At 40.0% G+C, this 25,410-nt stretch overlaps 1 protein-coding gene across 1 annotated transcript; it reads left to right on the top strand.

The window, feature by feature from the left end:
* The first annotated feature begins 10,300 nt into the window (after nucleotides 1–10,300).
* On the top strand, nucleotides 10,301–24,647 carry slc3a1.L (solute carrier family 3 (amino acid transporter heavy chain), member 1 L homeolog). Its single transcript, NM_001096398.1, is given in 10 exon segments — nucleotides 10,301–10,839; nucleotides 12,445–12,624; nucleotides 12,716–12,870; nucleotides 14,634–14,759; nucleotides 19,149–19,268; nucleotides 20,351–20,475; nucleotides 22,135–22,339; nucleotides 22,468–22,644; nucleotides 23,465–23,581; nucleotides 24,118–24,647. Coding segments are annotated over 10 exon segments (2,082 nt in total). The 5' UTR covers nucleotides 10,301–10,403; the 3' UTR covers nucleotides 24,559–24,647.
* The last annotated feature ends 763 nt before the right edge of the window (nucleotides 24,648–25,410 follow it).

The raw sequence follows: 25,410 nt of genomic DNA, 5'->3' as shown, positions 1-25,410 counted from the left end.
AGTTGAAAACCCCAAAAATGCGAATGAAACAAATTTTTACATGGGGAAAAAAACTCAAATCACTTGAATTATACAGGTTTTTGGGCAAAACCCTCCGAAAAATAATTATACATCATGAAGGCTTCAAATGGTTCAAGGGACGTCTGCCGTTGACTCTTACATGACCTCGACAGGTTTTAGATGGTGTATTTTTAGATTCAAGCTATTTCCAAGATCGGGGTATAATATATATATTTTCTTTTTTACCCAAAAATTTGAGTTTTGACCAAAAAAAAAAAAAAATCAACTAGACTTTTCGTGGCAAACACAATTTGAACTTTAATAAATAACCCCATATGTATGCTATAACATGATTAATTTTAAGCAACTTAACTCCTCAATCTTTCCAGCTTTCAAATGACTAGTCATTGACCCCATCTAAAAAGTAAATGTTCTGTAAGGCTACAAATGTATTGTTATTGTTACTTTTTATTACTCATCTTTCTATTTAGCCTCTCCTATTCATATTCCTTAAAAAAAAAAAAAAAAAATTCAAAATGAATCAGTTAATAGTGCTACTCCAGCAGAATTCTGCACTGAAATCCATTTCTCAAAAGAGCAGACAGATTTTTTTTTTTTTATATTCAATTTTGAAATCTGACATGGGGCTAGACATTTTGTCAATTTCCCAGCTGCCCCTGGTCATGTGACTTGTGCCTGCACTTTAGGGGAGAAATGCTTTCTGGCAGAATGCTGTTTTTCCTTCTCAATGTAACTAAATGTGTCTCAGTGGGACCTGGATTTTACTATTGAGTGTTGTACTTAGATCTACCAGGCAGCTGTTATCTTGTGTTAGGGAGCTGTTATCTGGTTACCTTCCCATTGTTCTTTTGTTTGGCTGCTGGGGGGAAAAGGGGAGGGGGGTGATATCACTCCAACTTGCAGTACAGCAGTAAAGAGTGATTGAAGTTTATCAGAGCACAAGTCACATGACTTGGGGCAGCTGGGAAATTGAAAATATGTCTAGCCCCATGTCAGATTTCAAAATTCAATATAAAAAAATCTGTTTGATCTTTTGAGAAATGGATTTCAGTGCAGAATTCTGCAGGAGCAGCACTATTAACTGATTCATTTTGAAAACATTTTTTCCCCATGACAGTATCCCTTTAATGCATGGCTGCTAGGTTGCTAGGGTAATTTGCACCCTAGCAACCAGATGGCTGGGATTGCAAACTGGGTAGCTTCTGAATAAAAAGCTAAATAACTCAAAAACCACAAATAATAAAAAATTAAAACCAATTGCAAATTGGCTCTCTACCCCTTCAATTGGGTCTTTCTGTAATCTTGAGTGGCATTTCTCAAGGCTGGCAAAATATTTAAACTGTAACAGGCAATGGCAGCAAGTATGATTGGGCAATATACAAGTCAGAGTTTGCAAGTGATACTGTAGCATGGAATGTACCAGAGAGGACAACAGGGCTTGGAATGTTTAGCTGGGCAGGTTGTAGGGCTGCACTTGCTTATCTAACAAAAGAGAATGCAAAGAATGCACTGGTATTACTTGTACAAATATATTTATATGGTCAGAGAAGGTTTGGCAAATTAACTTTTCATTAAGTAAATGTTATTTACAGTTAAACTGGCCATAGATGTTGAGATTTTTAAAAGATCAGATCCTGATCGTGAGACCACAATTTTCTCAGAACGATCGTATGAATTTACCATCAACTAAAAAGACCAATTTACCAGGAAAACAAAGGGGAGCTGCCTGCTTGGCCCTGCAAACATAGATACACTGCACTGGGGCCGACAAAGATTTTTTAACCTGGCCGATCAATTTCCTGACAGATGTCGGCCGAAAAATCGTAAGATGTTCAATCGTTCGAATCCCACTAACCGCACGATAATTTCGAAGGATTGGTCGGACTTCGCTAAAATCGGTCGTTCGGCAAGCGAAATCTATGGGGACCTTTAGGCCCATAAATTTCTGAAATGAAGTGATTGTGTTAAAAAAAAAAAAAAGACTTTAGTTCCTCACATTTTTATGCAATCTTTTTGTTCAACCCACTGAATTAAAGCTGAATTTACCCAAACGGTGTGTGAAACTTGTGTATTATAATGAAAGTACCCGCTGTTGCAAAATAATGAAGTTATTAGAAGTCACCTCAGAGTTACATGACTCCATAACCTTCAGCCTTTTTATATGGTCATGGCTAAAATGGCAGTGGTTGGAATCAAACCCAGGACCCCAGTGCAACTACTGCACTACTATGCTGACACTGTCTAATCCCAGAGGTTATCCAACTGCCTTCCTATAGGGGGAGGCAGCATTTTATTTTCTTGGTTGATGCAAAGGATAAACTTCATGGTCAGTGGCGTAACTAGATGTTACTGGGCCCCACAGCAAAGTTCTACCCCGATATATTAAAATTTCCCATTAATTAGAGCCTGACTGGCCCCCTATGCTGATTGTTTCAAACAGGTTTCTTTAGTTTATATACATTTTGGGGGTTATTTATCAAAGGTCCAAGTTAGAATTTGTGAATTTTCTTTTACTCTAATAAATTTGAATGTACTCACAGTTCGACGCAGGTTATTTATGAAAAAATTAAATCGTCTAAAATTTGGAATGACCCGAACGTTTGATTAGAAAACAAATGAAATTTGAATGTCAGGAAGCCTATATTAACCTCTTCAAATGGGTCAACAGATCTTTGCGTGTTTATTCAAGTCTTGTGATGTAACGTTTCAGGGGTGGGCCCCTTCGTCAGACATCGAAGGGGCCCACCCCCAAAACGTTACATCACAAGACTTGAATAAACACGCAGGAGTCCGCCCCGCTTCACTTGCTGTTGAGTGTCTGAATTTTTTGTCTCTATGTATATTGGAGAGGTGCCGACCTCTTTTCCGGACACCACGCTATTTGACTGGAGAGGCTGGGGAATCAGGAATCCTTTTTGTGAGTCAACAGACCTTTGCCATTGAGTTGCCAAGGAATTCAGCAGGTTTCAGGTGGCAAATATTCCAATTAGAACTGTGTCCAGGTGTGATAAATCTCACATTCATAATGTATGAACAAAATTCGACCCTTATAAGCATTTCTCTCCTTGTGCCTGCACTTTAGGAGAGAAATGCTTTCTGGCAGGCTGCTGTTTTTCCTTCTCAATGTAACTGAATGTGTCTCAGTGGGACATGGGTTCTTACTATTAAGTGTTGTTCTTAGATCTACCAGGCAGCTGTTATCTTGTGTTAGGGAGCTGTTATCTGGTTACCTTCCCATTGTTCTTTTGTTTTTGGGGAAAGGGAGGGGGGGATATCACTCCAACTTGCAGTACAGCAGTAAAGAGTGATTGAAGTTTATCAGAGCACAAGTCACATGACTTGGGGCAGCTGGGAAATTGACAATATGTCTAGGCCCATGTCAGATTTCAAAATTGAATATAAAAAAAAAATCTGTTTGCTCTTTTGAGAAATGGATTTCCGTGCAGAATTCTGCTGGAGCAGCACTATTAACTGATTTGATCTCATTAAAAATACTCCTTCTTTCTCTAATGAACTCATCACCTTGCTTTACACTCACTGACATGCAATGAAATAAAGATAAGAGTTTGTATTTAAATAGATACTGTTCGCTCCTCGTTGTTATAGAGACAGTTGTTTAATTACCGTCACAGAGAAAAACCTTTTACCTTGGAAAGATACCAAATTCTTTGAGTTGGAGCCATAAGTTTAGTTAGAGCTAATAAGTAACATCCCAATATAGAGGAGTGGGGGTTTTACAGTGTCCAATGTACATAGAGAATCATTTCTCCCACATTTCTCAACACTATAAGATTTAGACTTTGCTTAGCTACACTCACCAGCCCTTGCTTATTTAATGTAATATGAATATCCGCTGCGATACTGTGTGATAAGAATTGCTTTACAGGAGAAATCAAAAATGAAAAAAAATTGCTTTAGGGCACTGCATTCACCTACCTGCTGTGTTTAGAACATGGGTAGGGTCCTGGGTCACCCTGAAACTTTCTACTGTAAATTTAGCAGTTTGTGACGATAATCACCCATACCAAGTGCCTTAAAGGGATTCTGTCGCAGGAAAACATGTTTTTTTTCCCAAAACGCATCAGTTAATAGAGCTGCTCCAGCAGAATTCTGCACTGGAATCGTTTTTTTAAAAGAGCAAACAGATTTTTTTTATATTTCATTTTAAATCCTGACATGGGGCTAGACATATTGTCAATTTTCCAGCTGCCACCAGCCATGTGACTTGTGCTCTGATAAACTTCAATCACTCTTTACTGCTGTACTGCTATTCACCACCAGCAGCCTAATAACAGAACAATGGGAAGGTAACCAGATAGCAGCTCCCTAACACAAGATAACAGCTGCCTGGTAGATCTAAGAACAGCACTTAATAGTAAAATCCAGGTCCCACTGAGACACATTCAGTTACATTGAGTAGGAGAAACAACAGCCTGCCAGAAAGCAGTTCCATCATGTGGTGGCTGTTTCTGAAAGCACATGACCAGGCAAAATGACCTGAGATGACCGCCTAAACACCAATATTACAACTAAAATATCTTACGGTAATTTGGTTCAGGAATGAAATGTTATATGGTAGAGTAAATTATTTGGAAACAGTGTAATTTAGAAATAAAAAATAAACCATAAGAATCATGGCAGTATCCCTTCTAAGGTGGACATGATTAATGGTGATCACAACTCTCACACACCAAGGGCAAAGGTTATAGCACCTGGAGAACTACAAAACTGCTACTTTCCCTAGGAAATTTGATAATAAATGACCAGTAACTAAAATGGCTTTTCTTTGACTACAATGGAAATTTCCACTAATTGTCCACTGACTGTGATTATCCTTCTGTATTACATGTAGTCCATAGGAAATGACCCGCTTTATTTCTAGACCCTCAGCACTGCTAACATATGGCTTATACCATGCACTACAGGTTTATGTGTTATGTGTTCACACTTACAATAAAAAAACCCTTTTGGACAATTCCTCCCTACTGGTCTCCCACTCAAGATCATTCTCCTTATTTATACGCCTGCCCTATATCCATGTTGCACTGTTTAACCACTTACATTGACCTCAGGATAAGAAACTTTCCATAAACCTTATTTATACCATGTAAAACTCCAATGTAAATCAGCACTAAAAAGCTTAAAAAGGAGAAAAGACACAGGATACACAGCAGATAACAGATAAGCTCTGTCATATACAATGAGATTCTTCGGTGCTTATCTGTTATCTACTGTGTATTCTGTGTCTTTTCTCCTTTTTAACCTTTGAATGGCTGCCCCCATGGCTACACAGCAGCTTGTATATATAAACTATAGTAGTACTTATCTGTTATCTACTGTGTATCCTGTGCTTGAATGGCTGCCCCCATGGCTACACGGCAGCTTGTTTATATAAACTATAGTAGTACTTATCTGTTATCTACTGTGTATCCTGTGCTTGAATGGCTGCCCCCATGGCTACACAGCAGCTTGTTTCTATAAACTATAGTAGTACTTATCTGTTATCTACTGTGTATCCTGTGCTTGAATGGCTGCCCCCATGGCTACACAGCAGCTTGTTTATATAAACGATAGTAGTACTTATCTGTTATCTACTGTGTATCCTGTGCTTGAATGGCTGCCCCATGGCTACACAGCAGCTTGTTTATATAAACTATAGTAGTACTTATCTGTTATCTTCTGTGTATCCTGTGCTTGAATGGCTGCCCCATGGCTACACAGCAGCTTGTTTATATAAACTATAGTAGTACTTATCTGTTATCTTCTGTGTATCCTGTGCTTGAATGGCTGCCCCATGGCTACACAGCAGCTTGTTTATATAAACTATAGTAGTACTTATCTGTTATCTTCTGTGTATCCTGTGCTTGAATGGCTGACCCCATGGCTACACAGCAGCTTGTTTATATAAACTATAGTAGTACTTATCTGTTATCTACTGTGTATCCTGTGCTTGAATGGCTGCCCCCATGGCTACACAGCAGCTTGTTTATATAAACTAAAAAAAAAATCCGAAAAAACTTGAAAACTCTGAAAACGTCAGATAATTGCACGAAACCCAACCCAGATCAAAAAATATTTGGGTGTTCCACCATTGACTTATATGTAACCTTGGCAGGTCTGAGATGCTGAATTTTCGTTTTTGACTTTTTCCATCCTCGGGGTATAATAAATTCCGAAACATTTGTGATTTTGTTTTTTCCACTAAAAATTCATATTTTATACTAAAAAATAAAACAAATTCGGGTTTTTGCCATTCTGAGTTTAGTAAATAACCCCCTATGGGGGGTTATTTATTAAAGTCCAAATTTATCTCAATATTTTCTGAAAAAAACTACGATCAAATCCGCACACGGTTTTTCGGCTTATTTATTAATAAACTTTCCCGAAAATTCTGTTTGCGGGAAAAAAATCGTGAAAAATATGAATTTTACGAATTTATCGGAATTTCCACCCAAAAAACTCAATTTTTTTTGGATTTTTGCCCGAAAACCCAGAAAATTTAGGATTATTGCACGAAACCCAGTGCAGATCAAAAAATATTTGGGTCTTCTCCCATTGACTTATATGCAACCTCAGCGGGTCTGAGATGCCGGATTTTCAGATTCTTTTTTTTCACTAAAATTCTAATTTTATACTAAAAAAAACAAATTTTTCGGGTTTTTGACATTTGAAATTAAGTAAATAACCCCCTTAATGTCTCAGTGACTTTTAATACTTATCTTTCAGTTGGCGTTGGCTGAAACTCACAGATGTGTGAAAGTGTAATCCAGTCACAATGGTACCACAATCCTCATAGAGTCAGGTGTTAATGTTTCAATGCACAGGACTGGAAGTGTGAATGGTTGTGAAACTGTCAGGGTAACGATGTGCAAATAGAGGGAGGTCTGTATTATAAGTGAATATTTGGGTGGACTTGGCAGTCATAACTTTTTAGCATGTTTTCTTTGCTGCTTCTTAAAGGGATCCTGTCATCGGAAAACATGTTTTTTTCAAAACACATCAGTTAATAGAGCTACTCCAGCAGAATTCTGCACTGAAATCCATTTCTCAAAAGAGCAAACAGATTTTTTTATATTCAATTTTGAAATCTGACATGGAGCTAACATTTTGTCAATTTCCCAGCTGCCCCTGGTCATGTGACTTGTGCCTGCACTTTAGGAGAGAAATGCTTTCTGGCAGGCTGCTGTTTTTCCTTTTCAATGTAACTGAATGTGTCTCAGTGGGACATGGATTTTACTATTGAGTGTTGTTCTTAGATCTACCAGGCAGCTGTTATCTTGTGTTAGGGAGCTGCTAACTGGTTACCTTCCCATTGTTCTGTTGTTTGGCTGCTGGGGGGGGGGGAAAGGGAGGGGGTGATATCACTCCAACTTGCAGTACAGCAGTAAAGAGTGACTGAAGTTTATCAGAGCACAAGTCACATGACTTGGGGCAGCTGGGAAACTGAAAATATGTCTAGCCCCATGTCAGATTTCAAAATTGAATATAAAAAAATCTGTTTGCTCTTTTGAGAAATGGATTTCAGTGCAGAATTCTGAGAATTTTTTTCCCATGACAGGTTTTCTTTTGTTTCTATACCAGTACAGGGAGACCTGATGCAAAACCAAAGTAACAAAGAACAGTGCAATTTGCAATATAATCTCTAAAATCCAATAAAACCACAAAAATCAATGTTTTTTTCTGCCTTGTGTAATCAGCAGAATCACAGTTTGAATATTTTTGTTTGGCCAAATAGGTTTTACAGAGAGAAACAAGGGAACAACAAAATGGATGGACACTGCACAAGGGTCATACATTTATTTTAAATAACCCTTTTTCTCAATATTTATGTTTTTGAATTATTGAATAAATTAATTATTAATAAAAGTAGAGTTAGGGAAGGTCAGGTTTGTGGCAGGACCAACTAATCTTTGGGAGCATTTTGGAACATCAACATGGACATCACTCACCTTCTGGCAAACACCTGTGTATGACAAATAACACACTTAGGGGCCCAAGTTTTTAAATGGGAAAACTCAAATTTTTTGAATCTCTTTGAAGCATCAATTCTATGATGACGCCCGGTTTTGTCACAACGTTTTCTTCATTCCGATGTTTTCAAGAACAATTATTGATAAATGATTGTTTTAATAAAAACCATTTGATTAATTCGAGCAAATAAGTAAATTTAGTAAATAACCAGCCAAGTGTTATTTAGCCTAGATTGAACTATAAAATAAAATAGGCAGTCCACTTTGTGATCCACTCTGGTTTTCGTCCGATAATATGATAAATACGAGTTTTTGTGGCAACAATTCGATAAAGTTGAGTTTTTAGAGTGGCAATCATATGATTCGAATTGACGCACAAATAAAATGTTCAAGTCTAATACTTGGTTGAAAACCCTTTGCTGGCAATGAGAGCCTTAAGTCTTGAACTCATGGACATCAGCAGATTCTGGGTTTGCTCCTGTTTAACGCTCTGCCAGGCCTTTACTGCAGCCGCTTTCACTTGCTCTTTGTTTGTGGCCTTTCTGTCCCAAGTTTAGTCTTCAACAAGTGAAATGCAGCTCAATTGGGTTCAGATCAGGTGACTGACTTGGCCATTCAAGAATATTCCACTTCTTTGCTTTAATAAACTCCTGGGTTGCTTTGGCTGTATGTTGTGGGTCATTATGAAACACCTCCCAATCAATGTGACTGCATTTAGCTGAATTTGAGCAGACAGTGTCTCTGAAGAGCTCACAATTCATTCTTGTGCTTCTGTCCTGTGTCACATGATGGATAAACACTAGTGTCCCAGTGCCACTGGCAGCCATGCACGCCCAAGCCATCACACTGCCCCCCAAATGTTTTATACATCATGTGCTATGCTTTGGATCATCAGCTCTTCCACACCTTCTCCAGACTTTTTTCTTGCCATCATCTTGGTTTCATCTGTCCAAAGAATGTTTTTCCAGAACTCTGCTGGCTTTTATAGATGTTTTTTTTATCAAAGTCCAATGTAGCCTTTCTATTCTTGATTCTTATGAGTGGCTTGCACCTTGCAGTGCACCCTCTGTATATACTTTCATGCAGTCTTCTCTTTATGGTAGACTTGGATATGGAGACTCTACCTCCTAGTGTTGTTCACTTGTTTGGCTGTTTTCAAGGGGTTTCTCTTCACCATGGAAATGATTCTGATATTATCCACCACTGTTGTCTTCCGTAGATGTCCAGGTCTTTTTGCGTTGCTGAGTTCACCAGTGATTTCTCTTCTCTTCCTTCCTTCCTTCCTTCCTTCCTTCCTTTCCCTTCCTTCCTTCCTTCCTTCCTTTCTTTCTTTCTTTCTTTCTTTCTTTCTTTCTTTCTTTCTTTCTTTCTTTCTTTCTTTCTTTCTTTCTTTCTTTCTTTCTTTCTTTCTTTCTTTCTTTCTTTCTTTTCTTTCTTTCTCAGGATGTAGATTTTGCCACTCCTAAAATTGTGGCAATTTCTCAGATGAGTTTTTTCAGCTTAAGGATGGCTTGTTTCACCTGCATGTTGTCTGTTCCACATACAAGCACCCCCTTATATCAGGGGGGTGCTTCATTGATAATGACATAATGAAGGAATTGCCCCCACCTGCCCATGAAATAGCCTTTGAGTCAATCGTCCAAAAATTGTGTTAAAAAAAGGCTTTAGTTCCTCACATTTTTATGCAATCTTTTTGTTCAACCCACTGAATTAAAGCTGAAAGTCTGCAGTTCAACTGCATCTGAGCTGTTTCATTTAAAATTCATTGTGGTCATGTACAGAACCAACATTAGAAAAAGTAGTAGATGCTCCTGTGTAACAGGTAACGTTAGCATTTTTAGCATTCAGTGTTCGGAGGTTTTAATCTTTTTGTTTTCTTCGTGTTTCTTCTACTTGAAAGCATTTAATTACATCGACTCATTTTCATTTCAAACATATTTAAAGAGAATGTGATGGTGACGGATGGAAATGCCACCGGCATTGTGACTGCGCTGAATGCAAAGCAAGCAGTTAATTTAAGAATTGCAATCAAAACATTTGAAAGGCAAATAAAAGTCCATAATGGGTGTATTGTTCGAGTCAGATCAGGAATTTCGTTACATGAAGCAACCATTGTTTTGTCCTACAAAGATCACATTACCCAGACTGACGAGAACGACGCTTCACACGCTGGAACCCAACTGAGAAACAAACAGCCATGGAAAAAAGTGCATTAAAAAAAGAAGGTTAATTCACATAGCCGAAGCTCATTATGCTGCTGTGGGAAATCAATGATTACCTGAACTTTGTATTTTTTTGTCTCAGTGTACCTTGACCTTCGCGAGTGTAATATAAAGGCTCTGCACAGACCTATTCTGCTCAGCAAATTCTGTTTTCAGCTAAAACAAGGTGACAGTGGATCCCTCATTAGTCATGGAGGAAGAGCCCAACTCAGTGGAATTAAAGCAGAAAGCCGGCCATGAAAATAATGGTTTCATTTCCGACCACGATGGAAGAGATGAAGACAAGCCTGAGAAAGCGGAAAGTAGAAGGAACAGCAAAGAAGGTGATGCTCATATCTACTCTGTAAGAATCAATGAAGTCCCTGAAGACTCACCACCACTGAAACCTTATGCTGGCATGCCAAAAGATGTCCTCCTCCAGTTCTCCAACCGACCGTGCTACAGAATCGCAAGAGAAATCATCTTCTGGCTCATCATTGTAGCGACTCTAGCCATCATCGCTGCCACCATTGCAATCATAGCCATTTCTCCAAAGTGCCTCGACTGGTGGCAACGAAGTCCTATGTATCAGGTGTACCCAAAGTCATTCAAAGACAGCAACAATGATGGATCTGGGGACCTTAAAGGTAATCTTCATTCGTTAACTGTAATAAAGAATAAATTGTCCTTATTGCTATTACAACTTAGCGGTACTTAGCAAATGGGGATAATTATCAGCCGACTGGTAATTGTTTTCAGCTGACCAGTAAATGCTCGCTGCTGTTGCTACAGGTTACTAGACCTCTTGCAAATGTTGAGCCTTTCATTATATGACCCCATAAGAGCGTCACATATATGATATAGCCTTGTGCAGCTACGCAAACGTCAGTCATATAAATATTTAAGAGACTAAGGGGAATATTTGTTGGGAACTTTAAAGCTCTCTATTCACCCATACAGGATTTGAGGGGCATATTTATCAAATGAAATAGAAAAGAGTTTGTTCAATTGAATAAGATATTTGATAGGCCGATAACAATGATGAACTTATGCATCAAGGCATGGAAATTAAATACTGAGAACATTATGAAAATGTCGCCACGTACTTAAGTGGCTGGAGCCACAACTGTCAGTTAAGGATATTTGCTTTGAGAAAGCTCGCAAGGTCATGGTGACTCTTATTGTTTTTGGAAATATCTTGGCACGCTAGACTGCAGTGCTGGCCATAAGCCATTCCATAAACCTGATACACTGGGAGAACAAATCCTATAGCTGCAACCCCAGATAGGGCCACATTAAGTGACTGTACTGCAAGTGTCGCTTGTGAATAACGGGTGGGTAAATTATATGATACCACCATGTTAGTACATTGCAGGGAGTATAATCAGGGCATTAACTGTGACCTCCCATAGGCTACAGGCTAAACACATACCTGACTGGCCAAACCACCTGATTTATGTTCTCACTTTCCACTTTGTAGTTGGCTCCTCAGCAAAGAGGTCTATGTAAGATAGGGGCAAGCCAAGTTACTTGGTCACCCATAGGCAGGGCCGCCATCAGGGGGGGACAGGGGGGATAGTTGTAGGGGCCCCGAGGGTAAGGGGGGCCCTGCCACGCCACACTTACTTGATTAGGAGGGCCCCCCCATCTTTCTGAGAGCTGCTGACTTCGGGAAGGCATGGACGTTTAAGGGGCCCTGGCCACCAATTTTCTTATTATGTGGGGGGGCCCTGGCCACCAATTTTTTTTTCTCATGTGGGGTCCTAGCCACCAATATTTTTTAATTGGGGGGGGCCTGGCCACAAATGTTTTTTATGGGGGGCCCTGACCATCAATATCTTTTTATTTTTTATTAACATGTGGGAACCCTAGCCACCAATATTTTTTTTGTTTTTTTACTGTGTGGTGGGGAGGGCGGACCTGTAGGTGGGGCTTGCGATGGGCGCAGCCCAAGGGGCCCAGGAAATTTTGTCGTATGGGGCCCTGCGATTTCTGATGGCGGTCCTGCCCATAGGCATTCATACAGAACACCTATGACTCCTATTAAAGAACATACAGTAATGGAGATGTCCAGAGAATCAGCCATAAAGCAAGACTGAACTGTTACTGCTAAACACTCCATTCTCTGTGACTTGTGTTCTCCAACACTACTTGTGGTTCTGAGGAACATTTTATATCTTGAATGATAGAAACTTCTTAATAATTCTTTTGTGATCCCACCTTCCTCTGAATTCCATTTTGGTCCATTACAGGAGTACAAGAAAAAATCGATCATTTCCTTTATCTTAACATAAAAAACGTCTGGGTTGCTCCTTTCTACAAATCATCCTTGAAGGATTTCAATTACGCCGTTGATGACTTCATGGAAGTTGACCCGACTTTCGGGACCATGGCAGACTTCGAGAGTATGATCTCAGCAATGCACGATAAGGGTGAGTTTCTCCAACTACAGTATTTGCTACAACTTTCCAAGAGTTTTGTGCTTTCCGTTTAACTCTGCTACTATCTCCCTTGCTTTACTAGGCTTAAAACTAATCATTGACCTAATCCCTAATCACACGAGCAATAAGCACAAGTGGTTTCAACTGAGTAGGAATCGTACTGGTAAATACGCGGATTACTACATTTGGCACGACTGTATGCAGACTGGTGGTCTAGTCGTACCTCCAAATAACTGGGTAAGCGCTAATATTTCTACATTATATATGGCTGTTTGACAGAGCATTTAGAATTTGTGCCTTAATATGCAATAGACACATGGAGCCATTGACCTTAAAGTGGACTCCTGTAGGTCTTGTCTTGTAGGAATTGCTCAGGAACACTTGCTTCCACTTTCCATTGGTTTCCTATTTCATACCTTATATGACATTTTGACCACTGCCATTACAGGGCAGATTTATCAAAGGTCGAGGTGAATTTTTGAATGAAAAAAATTTGAATTTCAAGCTATTTTTTGTGTACTTCGACTAGGGAATAGTCAAAATTTGTTTCGAATTTGAAAAAAATTAGAAAATTCGAATATCGAATACCTGCTAGAACCTATTTAGAGTCAATTGGTGGACTATGAAAAATCGAAGTTTTTTTGGGGTGAAAACTTTGAATTGTATTCTATCGGAAAGCGCTATTCCTTCAATTCGTACGATTCGAATTTGGCCAAATATGGAACTATTCAATCGAAAACTGACCTATTCGACCAAAGACAACTGAGACTTAAATTCGGTTGGTCTTTTTGAATTCGAATTTCTAAGTTTTTTCAATTCGAAATTCAACCCTTGATAAATATGCCCCTAATTGTTGGTAACATGGGGGACAAAAAAACTCAATGTGTCATTCTTAAAATAAATAAAATGTACATTGGACATGGTTAAAGGGATTCTGTCATGATTTTTATAGTGTAGTTTTTATCCCTAATTTACACTGCAAAAAATTCACTCTACCATATAAAACTGAATTCCTAATCCAACAAGTGTATTTTTTTAGTTGTAATATTGGTGTGTAGGTGCATCTCAGGTCATTTTGCCTGGTCATGTGATTTCAGAAAGAGTCACTTCTGCACTATGGAACTGCTTTCTAACAGGCTGTTGTTTCTCCTACTCAATGTTACTGAAGGAGTCGCAGTGTAAAATGGATTTTTACTATTGAGTGCTGTTCTTATATCTACCAGGCAGCTATTATCTGGTTTCCTTCCCAATGTTCTGCTGATGGACTGCTGGGGGGAGGGGGGAAATGGAGGGAGTTGATATCACTCCAACTTGCAGTACAGCAGTAAAGAGAGACTGAAGTTTATCAGAGCATGACTGGGGGCAGCTGGGAAATTGACAATATGTCTAGTCCCATGTCAGATTTCAAAATTAAATATAAAATAATCTGTTTGCTCTTTTGAAAAACAGATTGGAGCAGCTCTATTAACTGATGCATTTTGAAAAAAAAACATGTTTTCCCATGACAGTATCCCTTTAAGCTGTGGGCCTCTAAGGTCTTTACCAGTTAGGTCTGCAGACTAAGGTCTACTGATTGGAGAAATGTGTAGAAAATTTAGCAGATTGTATACAATTAGTTTTCAATCAGTGTGGCCCAGCAACTTGCATTTATTAGAAGTGCCCTGGATTTTCCAAATGATCTTCTAACCTTATGCAGACGCTGCAACCCCTAGTTGATCTAATAGTGTAGAGGGGCCTTGACTAATGAGAGGTTTCAATAGAATATTTAACTATCATGACTAACAATATGGATCATGGGAGGCTTGGGGTTGATCAGGCTTGATTAAAGCTTATCTGAGCCCCCAGTCACTGAGTCATTGATCTCAGAAACCCAAATTAGGAGCCTTCAGAGAAAACCTGTTCAGTTCCTACATATGACTATATGACATGTACTGGTTACTTTTGCTAATTACATTGATAATGTGCTTTCCAAATTCATTCAACTTTAATAACGTTTACAGGTCAGTTTTTATGGAAATTCAGCATGGGAATATGATGATACCAGAAAACAATGTTACTTGCATCAGTTCAAGAAGGAGCAGCCAGATCTGGATTTCAACAATCCAGATGTAAATGAAGAAATCCTAGTGAGTAGTGTCTTAATATCTTGGAAAATGTATTTACTCAAAACAACTGGAAGATACCTTTCCTACTCCTAGGTCTGCACACTTCAAATACCTGATATGGGCCTCCATTTGGACAGCCCTGATCCAGATTGGTTTGGAGCTACACATATTTACAATAACATATGTAGCTGGTGGTCATCAATGAAGATCTTCTCTTTGCCTGAAATAATAATGATATGATCGGTGAAGCATTAGAACCAGATGACCCATTGTCATGAATGTGTTTTTACCTTTTCTCCTTTAAAGTTATTTATTTAATTAGGTACAAACCTAGTTCCCATTCATTTTTGCAATGATGTTTATGAAAGTAGAGTACTGTAGCAGTTGGTCTAAGCAGCACCAGGAGATTTGATCACTGCTCAAACATTGCAAATTGCCTTAGCTTGCTTCCCATAATGGCTTGTTCTCCTCAAGACTCCAAATTGTGCAGTGATTTAGAAGGAATTGTCTTCTTTCTGTGGACAACTGCAATGCAACTGGTGGTGATAGTCAAAACCAACTGTGCCCTAAAGGTGGCCATATACAGTCAGGTCCACTTGTTTGGTGTGGTTGTCCAAATGAGCAGATCTAGGCCTGATTTAGCCACATACAGTACATGTTGGACCAAATCAGGCTGAGCTGATCATTGGCCCTAGGAGCAATAATTGGACCATAAAGTGGGGCCTACAAAGACCCATCAGACTAGGCTGGATCAACATACTAATGGTGACCATACATGGGCCGGGAAAAGCTGGTAACAGACTATATCAGCAGCTTATTTGAGAGTATATGGGGCCCTCCAAGGAAAATTGGCCAGATATCCATCCGGCAGGCTTAAAATTCCCATTGGATCAAGGACCACAACGGTTTGTTGATGCGGATCTGAGTGGATCTGCCCATGTATGGCCACCCTAATGCACTTCTTGTCAGATTTTCAAACCTGCCGACTGACAATTTTTGGCCAGATATTGGTTGGGCAAGTCCCACACTTGGGCATAAAAAGCTGCCAACATAAAGCTGTCTGTGTATGGCAGGCTTTACTAAATCTCACTACTGTCTGCAAAAATGTTGTCTATCACTTTAGTAGGTAATTAACTCTGTTAAACCCAAGTAGAGAATCTAAAGAAATGAATGTCAGTCCAAATAAAACAACCATCAGCCCATGCATTAGTAATCTATTAACTACCTTCATCAGGATTTATGCCTGCACAGTTCATTCTTATCACACTTATCTCTTGTGTGTTATCTGTCTTGCAAAAACAAATTCTATATAAGGACAGCCACAATTATCACTATATTATTGTCATGGTGATGTTTGTGCTTAAAGTGGAACTATTGAGAAAATGAAAATGTAATATAAGCTTTATCATACTTAAATAGCAGATGTATTAGAGCTCACCCTACTAAAATCACCAGACATCCTGTCTCTCTACATGCAGGATTTGTGCCAAAGGCAGTTATTTTGTTAGATTTGTTTGTAACGGAATCAGTTATTTGAGTGAGCTCTAATTCATCTGCTAGGAAAGGGAGACCCCCCCCTAAAAGATCTAACTGTCAATGAAAATCTGACACCCAACTCCTGCATGAAGAGAGGCGGATGCTGATAGCGGGATAGCGAAGAAAAACTTGATTATTTCAAAAAAGGTACATCATTTTTAATGGATTAGTGTAAACACGCGAGTGCACTGTGTTGGGACGGTCTCTGGCTGCAGGAAAAGGAAGCTCAGGGTGCGGATCTGGGCAGACGGGGCCCATCTGTTTTTTCACGGTGTCCCGCTGGCCCAGTCTGACCCTGACTATATCAATACAGGTAGATCTTAGAACATGGTATGATAAATACAGTGCCAATTTCAGGCATAACACCCCCGCACAAACATAAATACAATGCAAGTTTTAATGATAATGCCCAAATATGGCAGGATAAAAACAGCTAGTTCTATATAGGATACGCCAGATCACATTCCAGGATAAAGCATTACCAATTTTATGTAAAATACCCCCAAGAATACATACAAATACAGTGCTAGCTCCATAGCTACAATTACCTCCAAAAACACAAGGCAGGTTTATCATTTCTATGAATAATATCTCCCTCCTGTTCCCTGTATGAAATCCATTGGTGTTGGTTTAGGGAGGCGTAGTGTCCCCCTAAACGTCTTGAAACCCACCTATGCTTTCAACTGCATAATATATTCCATATTATATTACAGAATTCAAACAAGTAATATATAATGTCCAAAAAAATGTGATTAGTGTCCAAAGTCTCCAGCTCTTGGTTGGCTTTTGTATCTCCAGTACTTGGAGGACGTTGCCCTGTGAGTGGTATGGGAATGTTTTTGGCAAAGTGAGCCATTTTTTGGAAGGATTTTATCTAAAGTCTTTCAGTTTCAATTTACAAAGAATGTGCATTGTCTACAGTTTGACGTTATGTTCTTCGCTTGTCTTATCTCCTGACTGCCGAGTCTTCTTCTGAACGTTCCCCCTCATCATATGCAAGGAGTGATTGTTCTGGCAGAAACATGGCAGCCTTGTGTGAAGGAGGTTAATAAGTTCACCCCGCAATCAGCTTGTTAAACAGTTACGTCAATAACTTCTTCAACGATGGAACTTTACACTTGAAGTCTTTTGCACAAAGCCGTAATTACCCGCGTCACTCTCTTAACATTAATGACAAGTTGTCCAAGGAACCTTTGAAACTATAAAAATTGTTCAGATTCATAATTATTAACTAAGTCATGTGATTGACACAGATTGTTTGTCTCAGCAGATTATCATTTATTGCCTTAAATAAATAAAGTTGCACAGTACCGATGTTTCCAAGAAGAAATGATGGAAATAACTCTTCGTGCATCGCTGTTATTTTGGTTTAAGTAACGACCAGATAAACAAAGTGCAAAGCACTAAATTCTCAAATAGGGATGCAACGAATCCACTATTTTGGATTTGGGTGTATCCTTTGCAAAAGATTTGACCGAATACCGAACCAAATCCAAATCATAACCTGAAAATTAGGGGAGGGAAAGGAAAAAGTGGGCAAATTTTTTTTTACTTCCTTGCTTTGTGTCGAAAAGTCATGTCATTTTCCTTCCTGCCCATAATCTACATATTTAAATTAGGATTCAGATTCGGTTCGGCCAGGCACAAGGATTCGGACGAATCTGAATTCTGCTGAAAAAGTCCAAATACTGGCAAAATCCCGAACCAAATCCTGGATTTGTTGCGTCCCTATTCTCAACCAGTCCATATTTCTATACCCATTATGCTGTTTTTCACAGAGTTTTCTTTGCAAAGTAGAGTGTGTGCTTTACCAGTGTGGAGTTGCATTTTATATCCAATTGTGGCATTTCCAGCACCCCAATGCTTACATTGATCAAAATCCTTATGTGCAAGGCAGTTGTGTGTAGGTGCAATAGCAAAAAGATCACTGGAAGTCATACTTCCTCAAGGAAGGTGGTAATTCCATGGCAACCCTGTGCCCACATGCCCTCTACTTTGCACCTTATTCAGCTAAGTGGATACAACCAGAAATTTAGTTCAAGTATAGGATTTCCACCTTAGTTCCCCTGCAGGTCTGGAAACAGGTGTGAGGGGGGGGGAGAAGACAGGTGGAGCAATGACATTTAAGATGGCCATAGACTCAAAGATGAAGTTTTGTAAAATTTTTGGACCATGTGTGGATAGTCCCAACATTTTTTGTACCGTGCCGATCGTTCGTATAGTCGGACATAATATCTCTGCATGTATTGCCTATCTGACGATATCCTTGGGTGACCATCGCTACTATTTGTCAAATATAACTTTCATAAGATTGGGATCTGTCAATTAATAGCAAGAACATCTTGTGATTTGTTCTTTTTACTACTTTATTTATCTGGAAGGCTAGTTTTAGGTTGGGAGATTGCAACGAACCATCATCTGCCAAACACAAGGATAAAAAATGCATGTCTATCTATGGCCAGCTTTAATCATGGGGTGGGGATGATACATGGCAGCTAGTCATTGACTGGTTACCACATCAATCAAGAAAGAATCTTGTCTGGTTTTCAAAGTTTTAAAATCCAGACACAGGTCCCGATTTGTTGAAAGGCCACAAAGGCCCGGGCCTAAGGAGCATCAGAACCTGGCTGGAAAATCGGACCTGTCCAGACTGGCAGTTTTGAATGTTTAAAAACTGGACTGTCCAATTCAAAACCGGACAGGTGGTAACCAAGTATAGAGAAACGCATGTAGATCTATATTTGAACACTTCGATTGTCAGATGAGCCCTCATGTTGTACTTCTGTTTTTTGCCATGTGATATGTTGGCTTAAGTTTATGGGCACAACACGGAAACTTAAAGATCTTGAAGTTTTATTTATTTTTATTCCATAGAACATAATAAAATTCTGGCTGGAGAAAGGAGTCGATGGATTCACAATAAATTCCGCCAAATTTCTTTTAGAAGCGGAACATCTTAGAGATGAACCTCAGGTCAACAAATTACAAAACCCAGTGAGTATAATTATCTTTGGGTGGGGGGGGGGCTTTTAATTTCAAGGGGTGTTCCTGACTGTAGAAAAATTAATGCTTAATGGCTTTTAAGTATGTTCAAGGTCTGTATTAGAATCTATAAATCAGCATGAGCCTCTGTTTTATCTGGTGTCTTGAATGTCTGCTCAGTTTGGTAGGTAAGACCTCAATCATCATTCTAATGCAATAGCTTTCTGGAATTTCATTGTTTTAGCCCAATACACATGCCGATGGTCTGTCATTTCACGCAAGAAGGAAATGACTGCCTGCGAACAAGAACCCTAATTATCCTTTAAAAAAAAAAAAGCAAAAGCTCATAGCAGGCAATCAAAATTGAAAGCCTTAACTCTATCCGTAGGCTTCAGCAGTAGTAGATATGCAACATGGACTTTTGTGTACATTGTGTGCAAGTGGTTGATCTATAGAGTATCTGCTGGTGCTTCCTTCTACAGAACTTGAGACAAGGCAGAACTTTGTGACCCTTGTAGAGCTTAAAGCTGGCCATACATGATGGGATCCGCTTGTCTGGTGACCGCCAAACAATCGGATCTTTCACCGATATACCCACCAATGGCAGGGCTATAATGGGGTAATCCGAGCATTCGGCCCTAGGGCTGAATGATCGGATTACAGCGAGGAGCAATGGGCCCCATCAGAAGCCCTCCATACACGGGCAGATAAATTGCCTAATTGGTCTAAAGGAACGATATCGGCAGCTTTATCTGCCCGTGTATGGCCACCTTAACAGGCAAAGTTCCTCCACCACCAACTACTAATTAACCACCTGCAGTGACACAACCAACCACTTGTGCTCTGTGAACTCCACAAAAGTGACCCTATATCTCCACATACAGCTGTTCTACAGAAAGCAACTCCTGGCATCATCAAGCTGTAGTGTGTTTTGCAAGTTGTTAGAAAGAAAAGAAAGGCTGTCATTTTGACTCCAAAAAGTACCCTTAAGTGGTACCTAGGAGCTGAAGGTCCTCAGAAGGGGGAGACTAGTACTGTTTGAAGTTTACTCTGTTTAGTATTATGAAAATGAATGTCTTATGTTTCTATTTTAGGACACAATTTCAAACTATTCAGAACTTTTCCATGACTATACAACCACGCAGGTGGGGATGCACGACATCATTCGTAATTTCCGCCAAACCATTAATAAGTATAGCAGAGAACCGGGACGATATAGGTACAGTAAATCCATATTTGTGCTGCTAGCATGTTGATAGGTGCCTTCACTTTTCTCTGTTTCTATTATATTTACATATTATTGTTTAATTAAACAATCACAGAATTGAAGATTTAACACAAGCAGGGCCGGATTTACATCCCCTAGGTCCACTGCCATTCGTCGCCCCTGTCCCCTCCCCTTTATTTGTGCAAATTTTCATCATCTGGACGAAGCAATAGGGATTGCCGCACATGAAACTTAAAAAATGATTGTATCTCCAGCGCATCCCCAGTGTTTCTGAACCAATGTGGGTGTGGTTGGGCAGCATGCCGCCCCCCCCTAAAATCCTGCCACCCTAGGCCTGGGCCTAGGTGGCCTTTCCACAAATCCGGCCTTTCCACAAATCCGGCCTTTCCACAAGACATTTTCTAAATATATTCAATTGAATATTTTGACCCATTTAGTTACTCTTCACTCTCCCCCCTCAGCATCTGTGTCTCTTCATTCTCTTTTCATGCATGGGTTCCTTTTGCCTAAAAGAGGACTTCGATCTCACTCTTTTTAAATCAACAGAAAGCTTCTCTCTCACTACATGCAGGATTTGTGCCAAAGGCAGTTATTTTGTTAGATCTCGATTGTGCTGGAGTCAGTTATTTGTGTGAGCTCTAATACATCTGCTAGAAAGGGGAGCCTCCCTATAAGATATATTGGATCTGTCAATCAAAATCTGACACCGCCTGGTTTCTTACAATAGTATTCTAAACATAACAGCAGGTCTGTGGGGCTTACAATGAGGTTGTGATCAGGGATGTACACAGGGTCAAACATGCTGCGTCCATTGGCAGGACTGCCATCAGTAATCATGGGGGCCCATATTTGTAAGTTAGCAGCGCACTCCCCCTGAGGTAGGGTTGCCACCTTTTCATAAAATCTCCACAGGCCGGTGGTGGGGGCAGGTATGTAAAAGGGGTGGGCCATAATGTTAAAGGGGGTGGAGCCACAGTGCGCAATGGCCAGAAGGTGGAGAAAAAGTAAGTTTTGAGCGGGTGGCAACCCTACCCTCAGGTGACCCCAATTATTAGCCCACTGATCATCTGGACCCCACGAGTGGTGTGCCCTGCTAACAAGTAAACTGGAGCCACATGCACAGCCACTCTATAATTATGTGCAAACTTCTCCCATAATCCACACAAACCCTGCCACCATCCATGCTTTTCTATTAGAGATTTATAATAGGCCCTGGCAAAGAACATAGTACATAGAGACCCAAACAGCTTCCCACATGTCCAATAGATAGTGACTGCCCATGGCATCTTACAGCAGCCCTCTGGCATTTGTCAGAATCCACAGATTGCCAGTCCGAGCTGTTGGGGCACTCTTTTGCCACAGGCAGTGCTCCCTTCCCATGTGCCCACACCCATGGCATACCTTAAAGTACCACTCACGTGATATGCAACTGTGGGGTTACTCCCTGCATTTAATAAATTAAGCCGTCTGGAGACTAGAGGTCTTGGGGATTGCTGATGATCCAGTCTGAGAGGGGCTTGGGGCTGTCATTATTCTTGAAATACTTGGTGGCCACATTGTAAAATGAATATACTTATACGGCAGATCCATAGGGGAGATATAATCCTGCTAACAAAGACCAACTATGGAATCCTATGTGGCCTTTTTCAGGTTTATGGGCACAGAATCCAACGATCAGGCGGCCGTTGACAAGACAATGTTGTATTATGGAAACTCGTTCATCCAGGAAGCTGATTTTCCCCTGAACGCCTACCTCTTTGAACTGAACAAAGCAAATATTGATGGCGCTTCTATATTTTCCATGGTGGACCTGTGGATGAAAGCCATGCCGTCGGGAAAGTGGCCCAACTGGATGGTAAAACTTGAAATATTTTTCAGATCCCAGTGTTTGACTAAAGACAATTTTCACTTATAAAGCCAGACACCAAAATTCTTCCCTTTTACCCCTTTTCCATTTAAAACTGATTATGTCTGTTTGATTAGGTGGGAGGCCCCAGCAGTTCTCGCATTGCTTCTCGTGTTGGGAGACAATATGTCAACGTGATGAACATGCTCCTCCTGACACTTCCTGGTACACCTACAACTTACTATGGAGAGGAACTGGGAATGGAGGACGGCTCTCCTCAAGTCAGCACAGAAAATCCTCAAGAATACAACCCAGTAAGTAACGGGATAACTTGACCATGAAGGGAAAGGTCTTGCCAAATGCATTTTATTGGAATCTTGTGTAAAACTGATCTTCCAATTTCAAAAATCAGCAATGCTCAAAGTAGAGTTCCGCGTGGGTTTAGTTCACTAGACTTATGCCCAACACAAACCCACACATTGTCATCTTCCCTTGGTACCAACCATCCCTAATCCAAGTTTTTTAACATTTAACCCAGTCTCCTGCAGCTGGTTGTGTGACCCAAGTGACATGCTAAAAATTTGAAGTAAAGTCATCAGGGCAGATTGTTGAACATTTTTACATTACATTTTTTTGACCCCACAATTAAACAGCCCATGTCACGTTCTGCACGGTTCCGGTGGATCGTACGTGGTGGGAGATATGGGGTTTCCAACCTAATTCAAACCACTTGACCTGATGTAGGCCACTAGCTCCAAGACCTGGAGAAAACATTCGAGCTGATCATATCTTTTGCTCTTGAGCTGAAGCAGATCTTGAAAACAGGGGCTGAAGTGTAGAATGGAGTAGGGCTCCAGAGTCTGAAGTTCTGGAGCTGCTCTTGTTAAAGGGAATAATATACCCCCTTTGACTTTTAGTAAGGGAGGGTTTAATAGTCATTACATGGCACAAGGCCGACGTCAAGTGCTTTTATGTAGGTCAATGTAAAGTTTTTAATTGACTTAAATGATCTTTTATAAATATGCTAAAAATCAAGAAGAAATATTAAGGTGTTTATGAAAACGCATAAATTGGCCTTAAAGAGGCAGCGTTAAGCAGAACTTTCCATTCAAGTTCCATTTTCCTTCATTTTAGACGGAATACCCAGAAAAGACTCCAATGCAATGGGATTCCAGCTCCAACGCTGGCTTTAGTGAAGCGAACAGAACGTGGCTGTCAGTCAATCCAGACTACGAGGCAGTTAATGTTGAAGTAGGTATTTACGTTGTGCTTGTCAGTAAGTCTCAGGCCTATGTATCCATAGTAACATTTCCTAGTAAAGTAGAAATCAGTTGGCAAAATGTTGTCTCTAGATTAAAGTGATAGAGAAATTCAATTACTTGTACATTTCAGACACTTGATACAATTTTTAGGGATAATTTGCTTTTATTTTCATATGTAAGAGGATCTAGAGCTGTGCAGCTGGAGGCCCATGGGTCAGATACGTTTCTGCAAGAGGTTTTTATGATCCCCAGTCTGCAAAAGGGCACAGACTTCTATGTATGACATCATTTTAATATGATCAAGTCTTCAAATGTGCAATGTAAGAAAGTGGAAAACGTTGATCAGCGTCCCATAGGAAGTAACAGATCTTACCATGATTGGGGTGGAGTTTTCATTGAAATTTTTGGCAGACGGGATGTGAAGTTTTATGTATGTATAGTCTAGGACCCATAATGATCATTCTGCTTCCAAGTAAGAAGCATTACCACCTACAAAATCCTAAATAAAGGTTTTTCTCCTCCCAGGCACAAAAGAATGAACAATATTCAACTCTAAACTTATACCGGGAATTAAACCATCTCCGAAACAACGAATTGCCCCTTCACAGGGGATGGTTGTGCTACACGTGGAGCGACAATAATGTTTTCGCATACGTGAGAGAACTTGATGGCCTGAACAAAGTCTTTATGATGGTCCTCAACTTTGGACAGGCGTGGACCATAAACTTGAGGCAGGCAGTGCCGGATCTTCCCGGGGAAGCAAAAATCCGATTAAGCACAGAGGGTTCCAGGGTGGGGAAAGCAGTGAGCACAGACAGCATTCAGACGCAGCCGGGGGAAGGACTCATATTGGAATACAAGACAAACAAACCAGTGCATGTGAGAGACACCTTCAAGGATAAGTGTTTCATTTCTGAGAAGGCTTGTTACACCAGCGCCTTTGATTTGCTTTATAACAGCTGCTGAATTCTTTAGTGCCATATGCAGATTTAATAGAAACAGGAAAAAAATGTCATTTTTATGATGGAATAAAACAATCCATATTTTCTCTCTTATTATTACTCTGGAATGTCTTATTCTCTACGGTAACAATGATAGGAAAGTCTCGTCTGACTCCACAACAAGCGCTGAAACTTTTACATGGAACGTACTGTTGGGCTTCATAGAAGAATAGCTTATTCGCTAGAGAAAGATAGGAACTAGGTCTGGCATTCATGTCATGACATTCAGTTAGTAACAAGTGTTAAAGGGATCCTGTCATGGGAAAAAGAGATTTTTTTCAAAACGCATCAGTTAATAGTGCTGCTCCAGCAGAATTCTGCACTGAAATCCATTTCTCAAAAGAGCAAACAGATTTTTTTTATATTCAATTTTGAAATCTGACATGGGGCTAGACATTTTGTCAATTTCCCAGCTGCCCCCAGTCATGTGACTTGTGCCTGCAATTTAGGATGGAACTGCTTTCTGGCAGGCTGCTGCTGTAACTGAATGTGTCTCAGTGGGACCTGGATTTTACTATTGAGTGTTGTTCTTAGATCTACCAGGCAGCTGTTATCTTGTGTTAGGGAGCTGCTATCTGGTTACCTTCCCATTGTTCTGTTGTTTGGCTGCTGGTGGGGGGGGGGGGGGAAAGTGAGGGGGTGATATCACTCCAACTTGCAGTAAAGAGTGATTGAAGTTTATCAGAGCACAAGTCACATGACTTGGGGCAGCTGGGAAATTGACAATATGTCTAGCCCCATGTCAGATTTCAAAATTGAATATAAAAAAAATCTTTTTAATGGATTTCAGTGCAGAATTCTGCTGGAGCAGCACTAT

The sequence above is a fragment of the Xenopus laevis genome, chromosome 5L (genome assembly GCF_017654675.1).
Source record: "Xenopus laevis strain J_2021 chromosome 5L, Xenopus_laevis_v10.1, whole genome shotgun sequence".
NCBI classification, from domain to species: domain Eukaryota; kingdom Metazoa; phylum Chordata; class Amphibia; order Anura; family Pipidae; genus Xenopus; species Xenopus laevis.
Note: the sequence above shows the minus strand (reverse complement) of the source record. Positions and strands in the feature narration are given on the sequence as shown.